Source organism: Manis javanica, chromosome 13 (assembly GCF_040802235.1).
Source record: "Manis javanica isolate MJ-LG chromosome 13, MJ_LKY, whole genome shotgun sequence".
Classification (NCBI taxonomy): domain Eukaryota; kingdom Metazoa; phylum Chordata; class Mammalia; order Pholidota; family Manidae; genus Manis; species Manis javanica.
In genome coordinates this window covers 68,203,109-68,229,397 of record NC_133168.1, presented here as the reverse complement: position 1 = coordinate 68,229,397, position 26,289 = coordinate 68,203,109, and the positions used below count along the sequence as shown (strand labels likewise).

Below are 26,289 nucleotides of genomic sequence, written 5' to 3'. Positions count from 1 at the left end.
TATAAGAATAAATACTCTAAGTATCTGCTCACCTTTATAGAAACTGAGTAATGCTGGTTGTTCTAGAATGTCCTTCAAGTATGTTTTTAGTCCACTGAAATAGTTTGATGTCTATTTAATGTGTGCATTTTGATTTACTCCTGTTGCTTCCCCTTTTCCAGCCTTGTGAACAAGTGCGCCGAATGAAGCGAGTCCATGCTGTGGCTAACATAGGCACGGCTCTCAAGTTCCTTGAAGGAAGGAAGGTAAGAGAGAAACAAAACTAAAACACTTCAAAAAGAAGGTGTGGGCATATGGATGTTTCCAATGTTGGCTGTGGGGTACACTGCATGCAATCTATGTGGCATAGACTTGCAGTATTATCGTAAAATAATTTTTAGATTTTACAGAAAAGGGGCAAAAAAGGCACAGAGATTTCATGTCTATACTTTAACTAGCTTCCATCTAATGTGAAGAACTTGTATACATAGCACATGTATGTGTCCATGGTGCAATTGCCAAAGAAAGAAATTAAAATTGGTATGATACTATGAACCAAAGCATAGATATTTGTCTCATTTCATCCATTTTTCCACTGGTGTCTTATCTGTTTCAGGATCCCCCCCCAGTAACACATCTTGCATTTAATTGTGCTCCTTCATCTCTTCCATTGTGTCTTTGTCTCTCCTTATCTTTCATGACTTTGACAATAACTCCTAGTCAGTTATTTTGCACAGTGTCTCTCAATTTGTGTTTATATGATATTTTCTAATGATTAGGTTGGGGTTATTTATATTTGGAAAAATTCAAAGGATGTGATGGTGTGTTCTTCCCAATGCAATGTATTAGTGGACATAGGGTTCTGATAAGTCTTATTGCTGGTGAAGTTAACCTTGGTCTCTTGGTAAGGCTGTCTGCTATATTTTTTATGGTAAAATTACTATTTTCCCCTTTATAATTGAGAAATAATTTAGGGGAGATAATTGATCTTATGCTTATATTCTGTTTCTCCTCAAACTTTTGCTTACTGATTTTAGCATTGATTGTCTTCAGTAATTATTTCTGTGATGTTTTCCTATTGGTGATTTTGTGTTTCCCTCTTTCCTTATCCATATATTAATTGGAATTATTCTTTAAGAAAAAGATGTTCTTTTGCTCCTGTTTACTTATTTATTCAATTATTTATTTCAGCATAAACTCATGAATATTTATTTTATTCTATTGTTATAATCCAATATTATTATTATTATTATTATTATTAATTATTATTATTTTGCTCAAATTTTTCTAGCTTTGGACATTAAGAGCTCCTAAAGGCTGACCCCCCTACTCTTTTGACATGGCCCATCCTTTTTTAAGCATTTGTTTATTTTCCAGAACTACTAGGTGAAAATTTTCCAGATTTTCTAGGTGTGTCTTGTATTTTCCTTGAATCAACGTCTTCTCTAAAAAGGCTTTATTCCTTTTATTAGTGAATGGCATTTAGAAACAAGATGTGGGTGCTAGGTGTGCTCACTGCTACTGAGGCGTCATTGCCCCTCTGCCTTCTCAATAGACAGATCTAGAAAATATGAATGTTTACTATCCCAGGTATGCACATATATCTATGTTTGTCTCTCTTTATCTCTCTGTTTCGATCTCTCCTTTCTTTGTGTGTGTGTATGTGTGTGTGTTTGTGTAGAGCTTCTCCTGGGTATGTATATATAAACCCTAAGTTCAAACCAATACTTCTGATTCCGTAGCACAAGGCTCGCTCCCGCCTTCCTGGCTTATTTGTTTCTACTTTCTCTGACAGAGAGACCTGGCTCTCATCTGCAATATAGTTGCCTATGTCTTCAACCCTAGCATATACATAAAATAGTTTCAGAATTGCTTACCACACCCCTGTGAGAAACTAACTGGAGAAGAGTGTGCGTCTATAGTTAGTACTTTCAGTATTTAGCATTAAAACGTCCAGTCAAGACTGTTTTCCAAATTTACTTAGGCTAATTCTGTTTTTCTCCCTTCCCTTCAGTGTGGTTATGTTATTTATTTGTAAAAGAGTTATATTCCATTTTGGGTAACTACCCCCTCTCCCCTTATCCTAGCTGCCTTTATTTATTTATTTTGAGAAATGAAATATTACTGTGACTCTAAGAGTAAAAATTATATATAGAGAAGTAGTAGCACTCCCTTCTCTTCTGTACTATGCCTTTCTCATTTCCCTTCCATTCACTCCCTTCTCACCTTAGGTTACCAGTCTTTCTAGTTTCTGATTTATCCTTCCTGTATTTCTTTTGCAGAAATGAGCAGATGTATTTTCATATATTACCTTTTTTCTGACATAAAGGATAGCATACTGTAAATAAAGTATTACATTTTGCTTTTTTTCATTTAACGGTATATCCTGGAAATTACTCAGATCAGTTAATGGAGATCGTCTCATTCATTTTTTTCACAGCTACATAATATTCCTTTGTCTAGATATATCAGCGTTTATTTAGCCCTTATGAATGATCATTTAGGTTGTTTCTAGTAGTTTTCAGACACAACAAAGGCTGTAATTAATAGCTGTGTATAAGTCCTTCCATATTATTGGAGCTGAATCTTCTTGGTAAATTCCTAAAGTGTGATTGCTGGGTGTAAGGTAAATGTTAGGCAGTTTTATTAGGTATTACCATAGTTCCTTCCAAAAGGATTGCACCCATCCTTTTAGATTTAGCCTTTTCTAATTTGTGGGAATCTAGGAAGTCTGTGTTTGGCAGTACCAAAACCAGTTTATAGATATCCAGATACTTCTGGAAAACAGAATGATTCAGTTATTTCCTTCTCAGTTCATATGTACTACATTAATTTATTTACTGCACAGATGCATAATTAATCACTTCCTATGTGACAGGAACTCCAGAAAATACATAACTTTTTAAGATTCTGATCCTTGAATAATTTATATTTGATCAATTGGTAGTACAGTGAGTCAGCATAAAGTTCAGATAGCTGTGCAAAACTTCATGCCACAGAGAGATTTTGGGCAGTAAGATGGTCTAGTAAAATAATATTAGCTTCCTGTGGGATATAGGACATTATTTCCAGATCACTCTAACATCACGTTAGTGGGATGTTTCTCTTCTCCTAGCTCCCCCCATGAGTTTTTCATAGAAAGTTGAATAAAGCATTCTTGAACAAGATATTTAGAGTTTTCCACGTCATTCAGTTTCCCATTTCAGCTGTATAACAATAGTGTCCTATTTTGTGCTGAGATATATTCATTGGCTAGACTACAAAAACAAAACCCTCTTAATAAATGTGGGAGAAATCTTTGATGATTTAACCTATGAAAGTCATTGTCAGTAAAGAGGACCAAAGAATCTTCTTTTCACAGAAGACTTATTTTGTACCAAGTCCATTTTCACAGAACAACCCTAAGTAACAAAAAACCAGTTGTGGGGAGGAATGAGTTTTTGAGGGCTTTTTGGGGCCCTCCCTCATACTATTTTTCTTCTTTAGAATTTAAGAACCTATATCTCAAACGTATTTTCAGGAATTTGTCTTTGACCTTTGTGCTTACTTTGTCCTCCATTTAGATTTTTTCTTTGATTAACAGACAATCTGTTTAGTCCTTGGATTCCAGTTTGATTTAAGGAATAATCAAGGCACCTTCAAGTTTCCCTGGAGAAAACCCTACCACTATGTTTACCGTCTATTTTACAGGGCTCTTGAGAAAAGCATGTATTAGTATCTGATAAGAATTGTGTTAACTGTGACTCTAATGAATAAATCCATCACCACCTCCACAGTTTTTCTTTATAAGGTGTCAGGTGGATCATTCTAGACAATAATACAAAGACCCAGCCACCAACCACCTTTATGAAAACTTGCCATAGTGCAAACAAGGACAGAAATTTAGATTCCTTGGAGGTCCAGATAGGTGATCTGGAAGGTGAAGTGAGTTATAGGCCAACTGTGGTAGTAGTCCCATGCCCTGTCAGGAACAGGGAAGCAGATACTCAGTGCCATCTATAGTTACCACAGTGAAGTTCAAGCTCGGTGATCCCAGGTTTTCTAACTGAACAAACAAAGCAGCCAACAATCTTCTTGACTTTTATTGAAATTTAATGATCCATTTAATTTATTTAAATCATTTTCTAAGTAGTGTAGGTAGTTGGCTACTATATTACTGTTTAGAATGATTCACCCAACACCTCATTATAGAAAACAGCTAATATAAAGTGGCTATGCATCTATTCAATAGGTTTACCAAATCTTCAAGAAAAACTAATAATCTGGGTATTTTATTGAAATTTATTCCTAAATAATTCAAATATTTTTTGAACCTTGTATTAGCCTTCTGTGGCTTCCATAACAATACCACAGATGGGGTGCCATAGTGCAAACAGGGACATAAATTTAGATTCCTTTGAGGTCCAGATAGGTGATCTAAAAGGTGAAGTGAGTTGGAGGCTAGCTGTGGTAGTAGTCCCATGCCCTGTCAGGAAGAGAGAAACAAATACTCAGTGCCATCTATAGTGATCTGAAGGTGGTTGGTGGCTGGGTCCTTGTATTAAACAACACAAATTCACTTTCTCACAGTTCTGGAGGCTAGAGGTCCAAGATCAAGGTGCCGGTAGAGTTGTTGTCTTCCTCTCTTTCTGGCTTGAGGCAGCTGCTTTCTCAGTGAGCCCTCACATGGCCTCTCCTCTGGTGGGTGTGGAGAAAGTGAGCTCCAATGTCTCTTCCTCTTGTTATAAGGGCATGAATCCAATTGGATTAGGGCCCATTCTTATAACCTTAGTTGTCCCCTTGAAGACCCTATCTCCAAATGCAGTCACACTGGGGGTTAGGGCCTCAATATGTGGATTTGGGGGTACACAATTGAGTCCATACAGGCCTCCGGCTTGCAAAATCAAACTTCAACAGATTAAGTGGGGCATGTACAATTGCCTAGTCCCAGGTTCTCAAATGTTGACATGCATCAGAATCAATAAAACCTGCAGATTTTACTAAAGCAGATTATTGGGCTATATCCCCTTAGTTTCTGGGTCAGCAGGTCTGAGGGAGGTCATCACTGTGACCCCATCTTCTTTCTGGTCCCTGGGAATTCTTTAGTCTTTCTGGGTGTCTTACTGCCTATCGCACGCTCTAGGCTACTAAGAATTTATTGTAGGTTTAATGGGATTTTGCAGGGGAGGGGAGGGCAAACAAACAAATAAACAAAACCTGTGTTCCATAAATTCATTATGGAATACAGCTTTTAAGGGAGGAAATAAATATGAAAAACATTTTTCTTCACAAGTTGAACAAATGATCTTTAGGTTCTTTAAAAGATCTCTGGGTTCATAAGTTGAATATGTTTAGTTCATACTACAGTTGGAGCTGGGTTGCAGTAGGAAATTCAATTTATGTTCAATTGCATTTTAAAATGAATGCTATATAAGGAAAGAGAAATAATCTGTCCTCTATGAAATGCATTAATGTTACAGTGACCAACATGTATTATGAATTTCTGACCCATGAATACTTAAAGGGACCTGGAGAAAATTCTGGAAAAGTGTAAAACAGAGCAATAGAAATGATTTTAGAGATTGTAACAGATTCTATGATAAAAGGTTAAAGAAATGCAATATTCCTTATTTTCCACAAACCTGTACTAAATGTCTTACATGGTACTAGATTTAAAAGAAGTAAACACATAAGCTTGTAAAATCTCTGGAAGTTCTCCATTTTTTTTCTGTCTGAACCTGACGAGCTTCACTACTGAGACAAAATCCCATGTGCATACTTCAAATTATTGACGATTTTTGCGCTAGCTGTTATACTGTACCTCTGATATAGAACCAGTAAGATTTTGCATCTGATAATTTTTTGCATTAATGAATTTCTGAATGTTATTTACATTTACAAATTTCTGAATGTTATTGATCATAAACCTTATTAAATCCTGGCTGAGAATTATTGAGCTAGAAAGCTAAGGAGTACCTATTTTTTTCTAATTTGTTTCAGGATTCTGAAAAGATGATAAGCAGCTGTTAATTGTATTCTGTAGTGATTGATTGAGATAGACGTACCATACAAGTCATTTTGCTGGGCTTAGGAGATAACATTTTTAATGGTTAGGAAGGCATTGAGATGACTAATTAGGGACAATTGTAGACAGATCAACTATCCTGAATGATTTATAGTTGTTAGTGCCCAGAAGGAACCAAACTCTAATATTCTCTTCTTTTTCTTGGCCTTCCATTGTCTTTAAAATATATCCCCCAAACCACGTTCTAAATTTACCACTTCCATTCTTATTCCCGTTGAACAAATAATACTGATTTTGAAAGATTATTTATGTGTGTATATCATCTTCTCCCTTTGCTTTTCATGTCAGTCCATGTACAGAGGATCACCGGTTAGTATGAATTTTAGAATTTTTAACTCCTGACTTTTATAGGTAAAGAGAACATAAGTATCATGCTATTTGGTAACAAACTTCAAAGTAAGTGTATCTTCTTAAACTACTCATCACAGTTTCTTTTAAGTTCCAGTCAACTTCTGAATGTAAAGAATAACCTTTTTTTTTTCTGTTTAATCTTTAGTTGATAATTCCTTGCATGGTGTAATATTTTTTTAACTTTAAATCAAGTTTTTGAAATTCACTCGATAGTTATTTTTATTGTCATACCTAATGAATGCTCCCAAAATGTCCACTGAAACTGTGTGCTTGACTGTTTTGTCTTACCCTGCTTACTCTTGTATGCCACTACATAGCATGACCAAATTGTATTGATGTCTAATAAAATGCTAATTATTGCATAATTAAATTGTCTATAATCTTCTAGTACATTACTAGTACAGTTTTTCTTTTTAAACAGATTAAATTAGTCAACATCAACTCCACTGATATAGCTGATGGCCGACCCTCAATAGTTCTGGGATTAATGTGGACCATTATTCTATATTTCCAGGTATTGTACTACAACTCCTTTTTCTGTTGATATGATGCCATGGATGGAGGTAGTGGTGGACCCTTTAATAATGCCCATTTTCTGTACCTCTGAGGTTGATCCTTAAGGCGGCAGCAATGTGATCTTTACATGTACATTGTCTTTTGCAAGCAGGAAAATTTCCTCCTCTTTCTCACAAAGGTTCTATATGGAACTCCCCAAAGAACTCTGGCTTAGGTTCTCAGTCTGAAAAGTGGGCAAGACACAATGGAGAAGAAATATTGGGGTAGCAAGAGTTCAGGAAAATTTTCATTGTTTTCTGGAAGAGAGAAGTTCTATGCTTGTAGACATTGAGAGGAGAAATTCACTTGCCCTTCCATCTAGAATAATTGTTTTAGTCATAATGTTTTTGTTTTTTAGAGCAGTCTTGGGTTCACAGCAAAATTGAGCAGAAGGCACAGAGAGTTCTCCTAGACCTCTGCGCCCCTTACACACAGCCTCCCTCATAACCACCATTACCAGAGGGAAGGGTACATCTGTCTGTTGCGCTAATGAACCTATGATGACACATCATTATCATTCAGTCTGTAGTTTTTACATTCAGGTTCACTTTTAGTCTTGTACATTCTGTGAGTTTGGGTAACCATTAGGTTTTACCTTCCTCATTTAACTAGTCTTATTACTATGTATGCAGAACATTTTGATGCAGTGGGAAGTACAAAGAGGAGTCAGACATTCACCGTGCCCTTCAGGAGCTTATATTGCCAGTGGTGTTAAGGGTGTTAGGATAAATCATTTCTGTTGGAAAAGTAAAACATCTGAGGAAAGAGGAACAAAGATAATTCTTACATTTTTGCCAAACTGTTGCGCACACAGATTGAGGAGCTGACCAGCAACCTTCCACAGCTGCAGTCCTTGTCCAGCAGCACGTCCTCTGTGGAGAGCATGGTCAGCTCGGAGACAGCCAGCCCCCCCAGTAAGCGGAAAGTGGCCTCCAAGACCCAAGGAAATGCGAAGAAGGCTTTATTAAAGTGGGTTCAGCACACAGCAGCCAAGTAAGTACCAAGAGTTTGTTTAAATTTGAAACCTTTGAATACCGTGAGTTACTAATTTATTACTTGGTGTGCCTTCCAATGATTATAAAATCTGAAGAAACATTTGAACGAATAGCTTGGCTTTGGGTTTGGTTTCACTCTTTCTTTGAATTAAAATGTAAACAGAAATCTTCACTAACAGTCTAGGAAAATGCCGACACGATACTAATTCCTTCATCATGTGATGGGGTCTGATTAATGACATTGTTTAATTCCTATGCTTTGATTAGTAGCATGAGAGCCAATTCTATTTAGGTCATTATTTGGACTTTGTGTTCCTATTAAATAATCTTTATGAAACTAAATTAGAGGCTTAAGTTTGATTACCTCTTCACAATGCTCTGAGTTCTATTTAATGGTAATGTCCAAATTTCTGAAATTGTATTTGTTTTTACTTCCTGAAACTTTCCAGCAATTTTATTTAAAAGTGTTCTTTCTTTGATGTTACCTCTTATCTAAAATATAGATTATTTTGTCAGCTCCGGCTTTAGAGACTGTGAACTCACTTCTAGTTTTGTTTGCTTGTAAGCATATTAAATTTACATTGCTCATATGTTTATGTGATAAGGCTGGATAGAAAATCACTTCTGTCAAAAAATATCTTCTCATAACAATTTCAGTACAGCTTTCCATTGGCCATTACTAATATATTTTGTCCAATGTGATCGGTGGTGAGATCTCTTTACCTACAAGTTGTGCTTTTGTATGATTTTCCTAAGATATACAGTTATCTCACTTTCTATTTTGTTTTGTGTGCCTCAATCTAATCTGACTCTTCTCCACTTCCAGAAAATAGTTGGAAACAAGTACTTATCATTATAAAATTTTTAGGCACTAAACATAGGAAGTTCTATTTTTAAAGCATTTGAAGAGCAAAAATAAGGAAAGAAAAAACAAACATAGAGAAGCTGTAATTAGTGTTACTATTTTGTGTGGTTTTGCTTAACTTTTAAAGTGTGTTGGTGGTTTTCTAATTTGGGATATGTTTCTATGATTCAAATTGTACTAAAAAGTATTTCTGAAAGCAAAGCTTTATAACTCGTTAGAATCTGTTGTAGAAGGAAATACAAGCCCTGCCCACATTGCTGGTACAGTGAGCATTACTAATCTCTTTTGCAGCTTAATTGAGCAGGGAGAAGAAATGGGCTGGGTTAGGAGGATACTGGTGGCCGTATGCTGTGGCATTTGTCATGACACTACTACAACAAAACTTTGTGATAATGTCACTGTGATGTTCTCTTGCTCATGCTCCACACAGTAAATTAACCAAAAAAACTGATTTTCATTTAATAATATAGTAGCTTGGATTAAACTCAAATTTAGCACTGTTGGAGATTTTCCTTACAATAGTTTTGTTTCACATGTGGTGTGTTGGGTTTCAAAGATGTTCAGGGGTCTAATGATGATTAAAAGTCACTCTTGCAACTTGTGTGTTTGTAACATCAGTGGAAATTGTATTTTCCTTATCTGTGTAAATGTGCAGATTTACAGACTCAAGGGTTCTCCACCCATTGGCACGTCAACGAGATCCCTTTATTTTATAGCTGCACAAGTTGTAGGGATTTGGGAGAGATGACTGCTCTCCACCATGAAAATTATGTAATGAACACAAAACTCCATTATGTTAACAAATGGTTGGTAATTTCTCTAAAAGCTGCTTTTACACTATCCCAGTATGTGTTTTTCAAGCAACTTCCTATCTGACATGGATAAGACTTTAGAATCTGCACCCATTTCAGTATGTGACATGTTTCTAACATTATAATCTGTGAGACTGTAGTCTGAAGCTTCATCAGTATCTCAGGACAGAAGAAGGCAAAAAAGCATTAAACATCCCGTGACACCAGACAAATGGTCAGGGTGTTTCACTGTTTTCATTTAAAATATGAGGAGTAAATAAAATAAATAAAGTAAATAAAACACAGCTTCAGTAGCATAATATAGCTAAGCCCTCTTTTTTTTTAAAATCATTTCATCTACTATCAGTACATGAAATGAAAATGTTAAGTCATACTGTAGCTGATACTTATTTTCAAATGTCTAAAAAGAACAATTGTATTTTAGGCAAAAAATTTAAAAATTAGTCAAACAATTATTTATATATATATCTATATATAGATATACACAGATCCATTCAAAGTAACGAAGTCACTTTGTGTTAGAGATCTGAAAGGCCTTTAGAGTGGATTACTTCATCATGTCTTTAAGTGATGTATTTAAGTTTCTTTAAGTTTGTATCACTTCTTTAAGTGAGGTATTTAAGTTTTCTTTGATTTTGTATCTAAGATTCTTAAATGAGAGGTTTGAACTAAACTTAAAATTTTTAGGAATCCACCTACTGCTTTGATCTGATATGAAACATTATAGATGTAATGTGTGTGTATATGTGTGTATGTGTTTAACAAATGTAGAGGAAGAAAATGTACTGAAACATTTTAAGTTATTCCAACATAGTGTATTTAGGGAAAGAGTGTATATTATTTCTTTTTGAAAATGCTTGAAACAATAGACAAGTTCCAGAAAATCAGAAAATATCTAAAAGGTGATGAATATTTATCTATTTATTTATTTACATGCACCTCATTTTGTTAAAAGAAATAATTTGAGATGGCTTAAAGACACTGTGAATGCAAGAACATTTTACAATGAGGAAATGTGAGCAAAGGGAAAATATAGGTAGAAAAGTAAGAGGAAGCTGGAAGCTAATGTACGAATGAATAGGTAACAAGAACTGCTCAGCCTGGGAGAGTATTTGCCTGTATGCTAGACATTGGCTGAAAATTATATCCATACCCCCCGAGACAGGAACTAAAAGAACTAAGAGGAGATACAAGCTTACAATTACTGGAATCTTACAGAATTATTTTTTAAATATATATTTGTGAAGTCAGTGATTAGGTCCAATAATGCTATTTTAAGCAAAATATTTTTTATGCAAACAATGTACATTAATGAAGCATGATTTTTCTCTAAGCTTAAGTTTGCAGACATAAAATTTAAGAGCATTCAGCATCTTTTTTTTACTAATCAGTGTGTCAATCAGAGGTATTGTTCTTGGAAATTTTGACAATATAGTAAAGAATTGAGTGATATTATTTCTGCTTTGTTTAGAAACTGTAATGGCACTAGTTTTCTTAAAAAGAAACTGCCAGAATATTTATCTATTGAATATGACCTAATTAATTGATCACCTTTAGAAGCTCTAGACTTACTCAAAGAATGTTTCTCAAAAACATCTCTTTGCAACTCTCCTTTTGGAATTTCCTTTGTAGTTGGTAAAATACATGTCAAAAAAATTGTTCATTGTGAGCTTGCCTCAGTTCTGTTTTCAACAACAAAATATTACTACCAACTTGAAACACTTCTAAATTATCACAACTGGCTTTGCATTAATCAAATCCACCATGAAAGAACACAGATTTGCCCCCTGGACATTGCCCTCAAGAAAATTCCAAAGAAGTTTAAAAAACAATTTGATCAATTTGAATGGTGGGGCAAATAAAATCATGTCTGGACTTATGTGGAGTATAGGTTCCTTTGAGATTGATTTAGACATAGGATCATGTCCATTTGCATTTGTTTATTACAATGCATTTGATGTAATTCAGCCACATGCTTTTGGTCTATTATAACCTGTGCATGAGCAATACAGTGCTGCTTATTGTAATTGTTAGAAATGTGTCAGATACTTCTTCAAAAAAATACAGTGGTGAATTATTATCAATTTTGGTGTTTTTATAATTCTCTTTTTTATTTTGCCAGGCACTTTTTCTCTTAGTAAGATTCCTTAAAAAATGTGCTTCACACTGAGAAGTCTAACATAGAGAAGTCTAGAAATGGAATCAGGATGTCTACATCTTACCTTGTTACCCTCTAAAAATTTTGTTTTGCTTAATTTTGCTCAAAACCAGTTAAATGATATAGCTAACTGGATATCATTCATTGCTGAGGAGGATTGGATTTTTCATATGACCTTAAGGAAGGTGTATATTATCTGTTCAGAATGTAACATTATTTTACTTTTTATCACACTAAGGCAGACTGGAATAGAAGTGAAAGACTTTGGGAGGAGTTGGAGAAGTGGTGTAGCCTTTCATTCAGTCATCCATGCCATTCGACCAGAACTAGTGGACTTGGAGAATGTGAAAGGGAGATCAAACCGAGAAAACCTGGAGGAGGCTTTCACCATTGCTGAAATGGAACTGGGAATCCCAAGACTACTAGATCCAGAAGGTATGTTGGGTAATGAATGATTGGCTCTTGTATATGTCAACTCAGTCGTTTTTAAGTCTTAATCCCACAAATTACAGATGACTTCCAAAACTATTAGAGGCCAGAAAACTTTAGAAAAGTCCTGTACCAATTGTCTCTTGGAAAAATATTTGCCACTATATAGGAGAGCAAGATACAGCTCTATTGCTCTGAGCAACACTTTGACATTGGTTGTATCAGCCAGGTGAACTGCACTTACTCAGTATGCCTTAGGGCAGAATGACAGTTTTAAAAGCATGTATACTGGGGAAAGAGGAGTGTCACAGGATAAATAATTTATGCTATTTATATAACTCCAAAGAATATGAAAGAGGTGAAAAGTTATTAGTAATCTAAGGTCATATCTTTAAAATGTCAGTCATTAGGAACTTAGAAATATTGATAAACCATCCATTGTTTTTCTGTCAATCAGGCAAACTACACAAATGATTGACTGATATTTTTCATTAGAATTGTCATCTTTTTTATAAGGCTGTGGATTTTAAAACTTTCTGGAAAAGGAGTTAACTCTTTCAAGCCTTCAAAGGCAATTTTGCCTTTAATACACTTAAATAAATTGAGTAAGTTGTTTGTTATATTAAAATAAAAGGGTCAGAATAAGTTTTCCAAATGTCACAATTGCTTATTTGGGTTGGCAATTATGGAAATTTCTGTGGATGAATGTGGAAATGTCAATACAGCAAAAGCAAGTTATTCTTACAGATGAGATTTCAGAAAGAATATGTCTAGCTCTACGATAGTGTCTAAGTGGAGACACTTGTGTTTCCAGGAGTAAGTTACAGAGACCTACAGGTCACTGGATGGTGTCCTCTGAGATGAGCAGTCACTGGAGATCCCTTGCCATTTTTGGAATCTTCTGTGGGTTCCCTAGATTCACTGGGATAATAAAAGGGTCTCCACCTTGATTCTGTACCAAAAAAAAAAAAGCAATAGTATTCAATACACTACTCAGTTCAAGGGGAAAGCCGCACACATATCTTAGCCCTCAACTTCAGAGGGTGCATCAGAGCTGAAATTTTCCCTCCAATGGGAGAGGAGGAGGGTATATCTAGTTCTCTCATATCCACTAGACTAACGGATCTAAATATTTTATTTTATGGTCAGAAATGAGTTGCCACCACCGAAGTCTACTTCAGAAATAAAGTGACCCTTTATTTTTTTCCTTATGAGGACTTACCCTCAAAAACTTCTTTAGCCAACTTGAATCTATAAACTTTTAGGACTATAGACCAACTATACCCATTTCTATTATAACAATTATTTTATGATTTAGTCGCATGTATATTTAAAAGCATATACTACATTAAGTCATGTATTAAATGTTGCTTTTTTTTCCGCTTTCACATTTCATGAAAGTTTTACTCATTCTTCACATGCGTCTTCCACATTGGTGATACCTTTCTAGAGTCACTTTTGAGTGATGGAATGAATTCTGAATACACTTTTTGTTTCCTTTTAACTCTTTTGAGTTCCATCATCTTCTGAATCCTACATTGAAAGTCCCTAGAAATTATATCTCAAATCACAAAGAACATTGTTATATTTTTCCTCTGTATGTACAGATTTTATATCTGTAAACTCCAAATGTAAACACCTTTCTGGTTGTCTTTAAAAGGATAGTTAAAACATTTATTTAAAACATTTGATCCTTTTTATGTATGTAGTCTTACCACCATTCTATAATTATTAAATTTGTATAAGAATCCTTGCTTGATTTTTATTGATTTCATTAGGTTAACATCTATGCACTTAAAAATAACAGAAATTGAGATCTTTTCAAATTCTGTTTTTCCTTCAAAGAGTACCTGATTGTTCAAAGTACAGTGATTTAGAGAGAATGCTCGGCAATGGAGAGGTGACTTAAGGAGTTGGATATAAGTCATTTCCCTCTTTTCTACAATAGAATGTGTTGGGGGAAAGGGGCTTCTCTATATTTGGCCATATGGTGTACAAGCTATATAGTCACTTGTCATCCTTTGTCACACCTACAAGTGCTTTTTACTACCCACTCACCCCAATTCTGAAATTTACATATTATTTGTATTTTATTAACTAGACATTTGATCCTTTGTTTGAATAACCACATAGTATCTCATATTTCTGATGAATTAATGTTGAAATTAAAAAGTGACACATGTACAACTTTCCTCAAAGCTCTTAGTTGAAATGGGACATATTTCTGAGTCATAAAATATCTATTATGTATCATCCAGACTAAATTGATTTCCCTTCCTCCATCTCTAAATATTAATTCTGTTTTGTTTTTTGTTTCTTTTTGCATGTAGGACAGTGGCTTTTGGCATATTAGCTAAGTTTCAAAGTTTGTCCTGTTAAAATCTAATTAATGCTAATTAATTCATTGATCTTTGGTTTTGGTTTTTCCAGATGTTGATGTGGATAAACCAGATGAGAAGTCTATTATGACCTATGTAGCCCAGTTTCTGAAACATTATCCTGACATCCACACTACGGGCACTGATGGGCAAGAGAATGATGTAAGTATTTGTTTCACTTCAAGCTTTGACAGCGCATTCAGTGATGGGGACTCAGATTTTTAAGCACACTCTTTTCAAAAAATTAAATTGGAATGCATTTTACTCTGAGAGCAACAGAGTAAAGACTAGATCTCACCAAATGGGAATGAGATTAGACATCCTATTTGTATGTTGGTTATGTCGAGAGAGAAGATTATTAATAATAAATACTGGACATATAATGCTGATGACTGAAAACTGAGGGGCGATTGCAGTTTTGGGAAACTCCATTTTAGCAATTCAATGATTAAAGTAATTTTGTATCATATCATTTACACATCTAAATCTTGACTTTTCTTGTCCTGTTGAAATCTCATTTTGACTTATATTTATTATAAGTTGCTACCTGCAGCACATATATGGGAATAAGCAAACTTGTAAAAGTTCTAATTATTCACTGTGGTTAATTTTTTAGCCTCTCAATAGTTTAAATTATGTTGACATTTTAGTACTGCTCAGATAGTGTATGTTCATTGTCATAAATAAAAACAAAAATTGGAAAAAAGAAAAAGAAAATTATCTGTACTTGACCTTCTAGAGGGAACCTATCTAGAAAAAAAAAAACAATTGATATGATGGTATGAGTTCCCAACATTTTTCTATGTATATGTAGACACATATAATATTGTAACATAAATAGAATTACAGTGCATGTGTAATATTATGCCATTTGTATATGCCAACTATATATACAATTTCATGCCATTTTTCCCAGGACATCACATATATGCACAGTAATTCATTCATCCAGTCTTAATTGTTAAGAATTTCTGATTTTTTGGTAGTATAATAAATGCTTCTATGAACAATTTTCATGATTTTTTTCTTAGTCTTGGAATTCCTGAGCTAAAGGGCATACAGTATATTTTTTGGGGGGGAAGCTTAGTATTTAGTTATTTATTCAAAAATTTTCAAATTGAAGCATAGTTGACATACAATATTATATTAGCTTCACGTGTATAGAGAAATCGTGACCCAACAATTACATACATTATGAAATACCATGGTACGTGCAGTTACCATCAGTCAGTATACAAAGTTATTATAATATTATTGACTGTATTCTCTATACTGCACTTTTATCCCTGGGACTTATTTGTAACAGAAATTTTTACTTCTTAATCCCTTTCATTTTTTCCCCCCATCTTCCTACCTCACAAGGACATACAATTTTTAATGCTTTCTGAAATTTTTTTTTTTAATTTTCCTGTAGAAAGTTTGTCCCATTTTACACGCCATCCAGTATACCCAGGTCTTTAAAAGCAATGGGTATTTCCATCCTCCTAAGTTTTTAAAGTAGTATTATTGGGTTTTATTAAATTATAGAGAGATGGATTTACTAGTGAATTTAACTTTAATTATAAGGGAACATGACATCAGGATAAGTAATAAATGGAATTTTCAAGATGTGTTAAAAACTCTGTCTTTATTACTGAGGTCTCAATTAGAGTTTTCAGGGCTGTTTGAGATTATAAGGAAAATACACATGAAAACAAAACAAAACAAAATTGTTGTTTTCCCAAAATAGAGTTAGAAACAGGTCTGAAGAAGAAAAAGCTCAGGGGAACATGACCCAAAGTTTTCTACTAGGAAAAGGTATTGCATTAATAGCAGTCTATGGCTTCATAAAAGAATTAAACAAAGCAATGGTACCTTGTATTTCCTAGGTTGCTGGGATGAAGCTAATCTGGCATTTGATAGAACCATGTAAAAATTTTTTTTTAAACTGTGGTGTCAGGAAACCCTTTTTACTCATGGCTAGGATTCAGGTACCAATGCTGACCACCAGAGTAACCTACCTGTAGTAACTTGCAGCCAAATAGATGCTTCTAAGAAGCACCACAGAAAGTAAAAAGCAGATTGTGCATCATAGCAGAGACTGAGGCATGTGCTCTGGAGGCATTTGGGGCTTTCTGAGTTTTGAGAATATAATCAGGTATAGACATTGCTGTGTGAATAAGAAACTCCATAAAAAAAGCATATTAGACTTACCCCACATAGCATAGAGAATATCAGCTTTACATCTGGTTTTCATATCTAAAGTCCTTAAATTGCCCAGTTGGATTTATTTCTGATCTGGTTTCTGAGTTTGTACTGTTAGAACTTCTCTGACATTAATTGTGTCTCCACATGAATAAGCTTTGTAACTGGAAACCTCTGAGAAATAAAAGGAAATGCATTCATTAATGCTCTTGAGCAAGGATTTAATGCAAAAAAACTCTCGGAGATTTGAAACGCACACATTCCGGATATAAGCTTGTTAATATACACTAGTAAGGAGACTTTATTATTAAGAGATTAATTTCATTATCTAGAAAATAAATTCTTTAAAAGAGTCTGTCCATCCCTTCTCTAAAAAGAGGATGCATATGATTTCTTCAAGGTTAGTTCAAATACTAAGTTTGAGGAAAATGTATGATAAGCTTTGCTTATTTTTAAATGTGGCATTTGTAACATAGGGCATAAGCACCTAAAAATGAATATTTTGAATAAGGAAAAAAGAATTTTTTATGATGTAGAGTTTATATTTGTCAAATGTAACTAAATGGCTGCCTAATTCTGCCTAGTGAATCTTTAAGATGTTATAGACTAAATAGCTATAGCTACTTATACCATTACCCTTGGAATACTCAGTATTTGTGTAATTAGGTCTTAGTAAATAATTCATTTAATTCATTTTTTAAAATCTTGGCATCATGTATCAGGCTCTCATTTTTTTGGTATATTTGATTTCTGTATCACCTTTGTGAGTTTATTTAAATTAGCGACTTATGGATAATATTTTAAATCTTATTTTCTTACTGGAAATAGACTTTGTTAGGCCTTTCCTACTTCAACCAATAAAACTGGTAGAGAAACTTTTTCCCTAAAAGTTTTCCATGGGCAGTTAGCACTTGACGGTAAATAAATGAAATTGGTTCATTTCTCTCACCTTTAAACTTGCAGGTATTTATTCACTCATTCTTTCAACCATTGCAACAAATATTGCAGACTGCTCTCAGAAGCCCAGCACCATCTTAATTGTCATACGAATCCATATTATCAGTGGCTTTCAGATTAAAGAAATGAGTCCATTTACCTCTTTTTAACTTGTTCACGTTTTAAAATGTTTACTATTTCAAGACCTGTTTATAAAATATAAATATTACCAAAAATTTAAACAGAGACATCAAATCCTTATTGGATTAGAATATTTTGATACTTTCAAAATTTATGAAACCTCTTTATGTAACTACACCATTAAAAGTGTCTACTTATTAATAGACCGATGCCTCTCCATTGTTCTTTTTTCTTGTTTCCTATATAATTTTTCCCTGATTTATGTTATTTTTCTATATATTATCTTTTCATATTGCTAGGAAATAATTCCAGATTTCCCATGTTTTGCAAATTCTTTCCAAAATTTTAAGGTAAGATTTAAGTAATCTTGAATTTTGACCTCTCTCAATCATCCTACAGTCCATAGCTTGTTAGCCATTCCTTTGCATGTATTTGTCTTTATATATACATTTCTTTTAATGACTTAATTCTATTTTTTTCCTTTTCCTTTCTAATAGAACAAATAACATGTGTATGTCTTATTAAATGTCAGTTACAATCTAAGCCACTCCCATGGACTTCCCCACTAATTTTTAATTGTAAGATCACATCTATTAATTTCTTTTTAATAACTCTTAAAAGTACTAATAAAAGGAAGAATTTATAAAAACTATGGTCTCTTTAAATGTGACATGAAAAATAAAAATAAAGGTAAAGATTTTTAAAAATATTTTAAAATAGTAAGCAGGAAAAAATTAATTGAAAAAGGTAAGTATTCACTTAGCTTGCTGTCCTGAATTTCATCACATCTCTTCTGCTCACTATTGGGTCACATGAGTTAGGAAACTTCATAGCATGTGGTAAGTGCTCAAAAAATATTTATGGAATTAATGACAGGATTCTTCCCTATATCCATTTATTTTGCACTTCAGTTTCACCATCTTTCTTTATATTCCATTTAGGCTTGAGGTTAAAGATTTATCAACACTTTATGCCAACACTGGGATAAAAAAATTAGATGTAACTAATTTCATATCAAATATTAATTTTTATTTCATGCTCCATGAAACATGAGTTCGTGGATATACATAAACACGCTATAAAACATAGGAATGTGCCTATGTGTATGTTTGAGTGAGTGAGTTGGTGAGAAAAAAAGAGAAAGAAAATGCTGATAGTTTAGCTGTTTGGAATTTAGATGGCCATCTACAGGCAAATAAACCCCCATGTGTTTGAATGCATGTGAAAGTTGCCAACTAGAGAAAAGCCATTAGACTAAATAAATGGGTTATGGGAATCTAAATACTGGTTTGTACTTCATTTTCCTCTTAAAAAGGAGAATGTTGAGTGTATAAACAGCTACATCCTTCTTATAGTACTGCAATTTGCTTGACACTTTCCCACCAATGGAAAAAGCCATTTACTAAATGGACTCCATAAATTTAGTTTAAGAACATAATCCTTTTCTCTTGGACGGCTTTGTGAACCAGTTTCAATGGTTGAGAAACAGGTAATGGTGAGCCTGTCCGTGGAGGTTCACAGTGAAGTCCCATGCTCACTTCGGCGATCCCCGCTTTTTTGGCCGCAATGATTTCTGGTACCTTGGAGGTCGAGCAAGAGCATTTTGTTCCTCTGAGCTCAAGAATGTGTCATTAGTGCTTTTATGTGCATGAAAGTAACCAGAGTAAAACAGGTGCCATGATCATGCTCCCCTGTTCATGCAGGGGAGCTCTCCTGGCAGGGGCTGAAACTTTGGAGTCCTGGTCTCCTGTTCCATTTCTTTCTCTACTTAACTATGCTGCCAACCAATCATTTATTCCACAGTTATATATGGAATGATACTGGGTTCACTGTGATAGGCTGGAGAAGAAAAGATCTGTAAGGGGTTTGTAACATTAGGGAGGAAAAGAGACAATCAAGTGAACAATAGTGCATTTTCAGTAAATATTTGAGCTCAGATTGTTGTTGCATCACTGAGAATTGTTCTCAAAATGTGGTTCCTCCACCAGAACCACTAGCTTTACTTGGAAACTTGTTAGAAAGACAAATTCTTAGGTTCCATCCTAGATAAACTGAGCCCAAAAGCCTGACAGTGGGGCTCAGCAATCTGTTTGCACAAGGCTTCCAGGTGACGATAATACACACTAAAGTTTGAGAGTCACTGGTATAGAAGAGGGACTCCTAACCCAGACTTCCAGGTCAGAAAAAGCTTTCTAGAGAAGGTTATACCTGAGCTGAGCTTTGAAGAAGGCATTATCTAGGGGAAAATGTTCCAGGCAGAAGAGGGTTGCCTTGGCAAGACCAGAAAGTGAGAGAAGGCATGGGTCTGATAGCATGGTGTGCCAATTTCTTTACTAGGTGTGTTACATGGATCATCTCTAATTCTCCCCAAGACCATAGAAAAAATGTGTGATGACTACTCAGATGATAGTACAACAATAGAATTAAAAAAAATAAAAGATGTGTCCACAGTCACAGGGCTGCTACATGTCAGAGACAGTAATTGGAACCTGTTTTGCCTGCCTCCTTAGCCAGCATTCTTTCTACTTCACAACTCCACCTGTCAATAGACAGTCATTTCACCTGTCACAGAGCTGTGATCAAGTGAGATGCTGAGTTGGAAGCTTTTTGTAAGTGCCAAAAATCATATGAAGCCTGTATATGATTACTGTGGCATTCTTACCAGATAAGAGATCTTGATGAAAAAGTATTGTCACTAAGTCAATTCTAGAGTAGCTCCTGTTATTATTTGTGGAAACAATTATATAAATCTCCAAATATGTTATTCATTTTTGAGATGTTAATGGTAGCCTGGATACATTCCTCAGCAGATATTTTGGTAAATATTTTAGAGGTGCCATGTTGCCCCAGGGTCTGGTAATACCATACTGAACAAAATAAATGTATTTTCTGTCATTATGGAGCTTATATTATAATAGTATATAGCGTTTTTAAATAACAGCAGGCCACAATGTTACTGTGACTATAACTCCTCAAATTTAGTGAAAACTAATTTCGTCCAGGGTAGTCCTCTGGGTCACCAATGGACTCCTGTTGAGCAACCTCAGGTCTATGTTTCCACTCCTGTTTCAGCCTTCGCTCTTTGTAATTCTGTACGTAGGACATTTCCTCTTGAGCATATTTTCTTAATTAAATTAGTGTTTCTTGAGAAGAAAACTAGAAGCAGGTAATTTAAGTGCTCAGCAAGATAATTAAGATATTTTTCTAAAATTAACTTTTGCTTCTCACTTTCCAAAAGAGGTAGGGTGAGGAGAGAGAAAACTTTTCGAAGACAACTGGACCTTATTAAGTATACAGTGTGTTCTAGGATCACTCAGGGATTAATCAGCAATTAAATAAATGTACAGTGACTAATAAAGTTCTAATGTCTACTGGTTTCTAGAGAGAAGACAGACTAATTTTGAGGGAAATGAAAGTTTGGATAGAACAATTTGAAAGAGACTTAACAAGGGCACAGATGACAGAATCAAATTTGCAGGACAAATATCAGGTAATGTATGGAAAAGAGACTGAGTTTTTCAAAGCTCTTTATGAGTAAGATTTATATATGTCATTTAACATTTGATCTTTGAAATGATATTAATGACAAAAGTCTTTAAAAAAGTAGCAATGTATTTCTTAAGTTTGCATGTAATTTAGTGTTTATATTTCTATGTAAAGAGTTTTTGTACTTTGATACATTTATGTATTATAACATGCCTGCCATTGTAGTAATAATTAGCACCTCTACCATATTACATAATTATCATTTGTTCATGGTTGGGATAATTAAGTTCTAGTATCTTAGCAAGTTTGATGATTATAATACAATATTGTCTACACTGACTATACTGTGCATTAGATCTCCAGGGCTTATTTACCACTTGTTGCAAGTTTGTGCCCTTAAATAATATCTGTCCTATTCCTCCAATCCCTGGCAACTACCATTTTACTCTGTTTTTATGAGTTTGTCCTTTTTGGATTCACTCATGTAAGTGATATCATATAATATTTGTCTTTCTCTATATGCCTTCCCTCACTTAGCCTAATGTCCTCAAGGTTTATCCATGTTGCTACAATGGCAAGATGCCTTCCTTCTCGTGGCTGAATAATACTCTGTTGTGCACATACACACATCTTTATCCATTCATATGTCACTGAGCCCTTAGGTTGTTCCTGTATCTTGCCTGTTACGCATAATGCTACAGTGAAAATTGTTTGTTTCTTTTAAGTAAAGCAACTATTTTAAATATCAGCATAGATTTATATTCCTCTTTACTATTATTTCCCATTAAGCATGGACTGGCATGTAGGTTATTTAACTAGAGATGAGAGATCTTAGTCTTGAGTCCTGCCTCTGCTGCTTGTCCTTGCTAAGTTACCTCTGGCTTCCTGTGTAATAGTAGGGCCTGTCTGTGTTTGGGGTTGTGGAGAGAACCAGGGGAGATAATGTGTAGAAAGCACTTAGCATGGGGCCAAGTGCTTTCATTGCCAGGGTTTGAAGAATGGCAACTGCCATTAGTATCATGACTGTCATTAATATTATTATCATCAACAACATATACTGAGTGTTATCCAAATATACAGGATTGTTATTTAGGAAATGTGGTTTCCTTTGCTTTTGTTTTTTTTTTTTGACTCATTGCCATGTTGTTGCCATTTTTCTTCTTCTAGTCATTTAAGCACTTCAGAGTTCAATATGAAATAAAAAGGAAACAGATTGAACATTTAATACAACCGTTACATAGAGATGGTAAATTATCACTTGACCAAGCATTGGTGAAACAATCCTGGGACAGAGTGTCGTCCAGGGTGAGTTCTCCCATGATTAACCTCACTAGGGCTTACTTAATTTAGTCAAGAATATTTTCTGTCATCTTTTTCTACATAGTGGTATAGCTCATGTTCTCCTGCCTCTGTCCGAGATAGGAAAGGCTTAACTCTGGGAGTTCTCCCTTAAGTTGGTGGAAGTACTTGCTTAACAGTTCTTTGCCTGCTTTGCCTGCCCTACCCAGAGTATCACCACCAAGTGGATGATGGATTGAAATCACGCAAGGCCATCTGGTTTACCTCTCACTTTGCACAACTTAATTCTGGGCTGCTTAGAACAGGTGGCTTTTCCAGCAATGGAGCCTCAACAACTTCTCCCAATTCTGTCATCAATATGTAGTCATCTTCCTATGTTCATATTCATTTTTATATTCTTTAAATTAAGCAAATCTTTTTATCTGGTCTTCCGTGAACCTGAAGGAAAACTGCTCAGTAACTTTCACATTAATCTTTTACAAACTTGAAGACCAAGATTTCAAAACCTCTGAAAGTTCTGTTACTAATGTGAATATTTGCCTTGAACTTACCGTATTTTATTCATTTTTATAATCTATTCTTTTCCATAAACTCTATCAAAGAATAGAAGAGTTCTCAAGCCCTATAACATATCCGTGTGGCATTCCAGTAATCTAGGAAATGATGCTTGAGAATAGATAAACTGAAGAAATGAAGAGATGATTAGAGAATTGTGTTATTATAGAAAGAATCCTGAATACTCATCTTCCTCCAGAGATGTCTAGATGACATGTCCAGAATTTTCTGGACCTGTTTCCATCACGTGAGAGGTTTCAAGGATACCCCTCAGCTGGTGTGTAACTGCTACATTCTGGAGCACGCCAGCAAACCCCGCCCCTTCCCTTGCATCAAACCGAGCCTGAAAATCAGTGGGTACTTCATGCTATTTCAATAAGAAGAAAGTTGCTTAAGCTCCCAATGACATACTTCCATGTCTAAGATGTATTTTATGTTTCCCCCAAATTTGCTTACAACTGCAATTCCCTCCCCATTCCCAAAGCCTCAATTTCAGGACACAGTTCCTTACTTGATACCTTATTAAATTAACCTGAAATTACTTACTTAAAGTCACATGTGGGTGTTCAGGTCATTTAGGGAAATTTTAGTCATTGTCCTCTGTATTAGAGATATTCTGTTTTTCGACTTTTGTATTTCAGCTCTTTGATTGGCATATACAGCTTGATAAATCTCTCCCTGCACCTCTGGGCACCATAGGTGCTTGGTTATACAGAGCAGAGGTGGCCCTGAGAGAGGAGATAACCATTCAGCAGGTCCATGAGGAAACAGCCAACACAATACAACAGAAACGTGAGCAACACAAGGTAAAAATTCTTTTTGGAAACCGTCCAACGTAGCAGTCCTCGTGGTGGCCATTAAGACCTGGCTCTGGATACTGGCCTCCCAGGCATCTGTACTGACTCAGAGACAGTGTTCTTCCTTATAATTTCTCTAATTTATGTTTCCCTCTCCTCTATCTGTGCATGATATTTCCAGTAGATTTCTTTCCTGAGGTATTTTCCAGTAGCTTGTGGTATTTGTTCCTCTGTAGTTTTCTTTGCTATATGTTATTTTTCAAGAGATAAGCCCACGGGCAATATGCACTTTCATAACAAGGTCATTGGCTATTGGCTCAGACCTCATTCCTGCTCCCTTGCCATATGCACAGAAAGGCAAGCCAAGTCACCAGATTCTTCTGTCCTGGTGCTGTGGGGGCAGGCAGGGGAGTGAAGGCAGGGTGGTGGTCTTAGTAGCAAGTGCTAGGATTATGCCTTGATGACCTCTTAGTTATTTGTGACTTATTTCAGCTTACTGCATGGTCTCTAGTGTAAGTGGTGCTTATACTTAAACTCTAATGTAAGTAGTACTTAGTGTAAGTTCTAATATACTTCCTCTTTATGTTTTGTTATAGTACAGACCTAACTAAAAATGCTATTTATCATTAACATCACATTGATGCAATCCTGCATTTTGTACAATTGAATCTGTGTAACTCATTTACTGTGTCATAGTGGAGATTTCCTGTAGTGGAGGGGAACAAATTAATGAGCAGTGGTGATCATATATGGGCAACATATACCTTATATATATTTCCTGCCAAATTATTAATATTTTTTAAGTTGCCCCAAGGAAATAGATGTATTTGTTATATGTTCTAGACTAGATTATAAAGCAAATTGATGACAGTTCATTTCATGCCCCTCTGGGAGCTTATTTTTGGAACTAGAGATATAAAGGTGTCATGCAATTTCAGCTCCTGCCTCTTTCAGCTCAACTGGCTCAACTCAGACTGGCACAAGATTTTTGTGAACCTACGAAATAAATCAGAGAGGGTCCTTCCTGCATTTATTCTGGGCCCTTCTCCAGGTGCAATCCCTACCTTCAGACACTTTGTTTTGCAGATTATCCTATCCCTCTCTCCTCTCCTCCACTGTCAACACACACAGAACACACACAGAACTCCCTAGAATCCACCTCTCAGATGACAGCATGATGTTAGGGTTCTGCTCCATCTCAGAGATGCACACACATAAAATTCAGGCCTGCTAGTCTATGCTTTGGTTCTCTGAAGATGGAGGATAAGAGATCAAGTCAGAGCAGTTTCTCTGCAGCTAAGCCAGAAGCATAGAAAAGCCTGGACCACATCCATGTTAAGATTCCCAGCGTATTAAAAATAGGGGAAAATGTTAAAACAGGGCTACACAAATAAGACCACTTTAACAAATAAGCAATTTGGCATAAATACCATGTAATTATTTCTCTTCATGTAAATCATCTAACAATTGAAACAATTTTTTAATTGACGTGAATATTTCATATAAAAGATGTCACCTTGGGTTTTAAATGAAATGTTTACGGATAGTGGCTTAGATGGGTTGATTCAGCAAATATACACCGTGAGGCTACTGTGTGCCAGGTTTTGATGCTGGGGAAGGTGGTGAAGGTGCCTTCTACGTACAGGTTTGAGATGCAACATGTGTTTGTGTTGGTCTGCAAGCTCCTTGGGATCTTCTCAGGTGTAATCTGAAAGCAGCCCCCATATGCAGAGGACAGGGCACAGAGAAACCGAAGACACGGGCCACTGGATTGGTAGGTGGGAAGTTTATAAGCAAGAGAATTTCCACACAGGGTTTGTGTTGGGTGGGCGCAAGGCGAGTTCATCTCCTCCCCCATCCACCAGATCTTAGATGTTTATACAGAAGCTTTTACTGGATTCGGTCTGGATTCTGTCCAATGGTCTCAACACCATGTCATTATCTCAAGGCTACGTACATGAGGAAGCCTCGGAGCCTGGAAGGAGCAGAAACAAGTTCTAAGGATGGGCTGGGTGGAGGGGTGAGGAGCTCCTGATGCTGGGGTCCAGCTCATGGGGCAACTGGCGGTCACAGCTTCCAGAGGAGCCTCGCTAAGAGTTTGTTGTTTATGTAACAGACAAGTCTAATTTAAACTCTCTTCCACAGAGAAAAGGCCCTACAGTATTAACTAAGCTGTTTACTGGGTAACAAGATTTAACAAAAATATTAATTCGTGGCACACTGGGGGCAGCATCCCCTGATGGGGAATGAGCTTTAAGTTGTGTGGTGCTCATGCTTTCGGTGTCTGCCCCAGTGACAATGTGAT

The 26,289-nt window shown here is 35.5% G+C and overlaps 1 protein-coding gene across 13 annotated transcripts in view; it reads left to right on the top strand.

The window, feature by feature from the left end:
- The window catches only part of SYNE1 (spectrin repeat containing nuclear envelope protein 1), a 418,491-nt gene that overhangs the window by 92,955 nt on the left and 299,247 nt on the right, over positions 1 to 26,289 (top strand). For 9 of the 13 annotated variants that reach the window (XM_073219768.1, XM_073219776.1, XM_073219775.1 and 6 more), the window contains exons 5-14: positions 162 to 245; positions 6,332 to 6,352; positions 6,816 to 6,908; positions 7,764 to 7,942; positions 12,018 to 12,214; positions 14,639 to 14,748; positions 18,147 to 18,197; positions 21,230 to 21,337; positions 22,501 to 22,638; positions 23,829 to 23,993. In XM_073219768.1, the coding sequence (XP_073075869.1) occupies positions 162 to 245; positions 6,332 to 6,352; positions 6,816 to 6,908; positions 7,764 to 7,942; positions 12,018 to 12,214; positions 14,639 to 14,748; positions 18,147 to 18,197; positions 21,230 to 21,337; positions 22,501 to 22,638; positions 23,829 to 23,993 (1,146 nt within the window). The remainder of the gene's footprint in view (positions 1 to 161; positions 246 to 6,331; positions 6,353 to 6,815; positions 6,909 to 7,763; positions 7,943 to 12,017; positions 12,215 to 14,638; positions 14,749 to 18,146; positions 18,198 to 21,229; positions 21,338 to 22,500; positions 22,639 to 23,828; positions 23,994 to 26,289) is intronic. The other 4 variants (XM_037023189.2, XM_073219774.1, XM_073219771.1 and 1 more) reach the window with 2 other exon arrangements.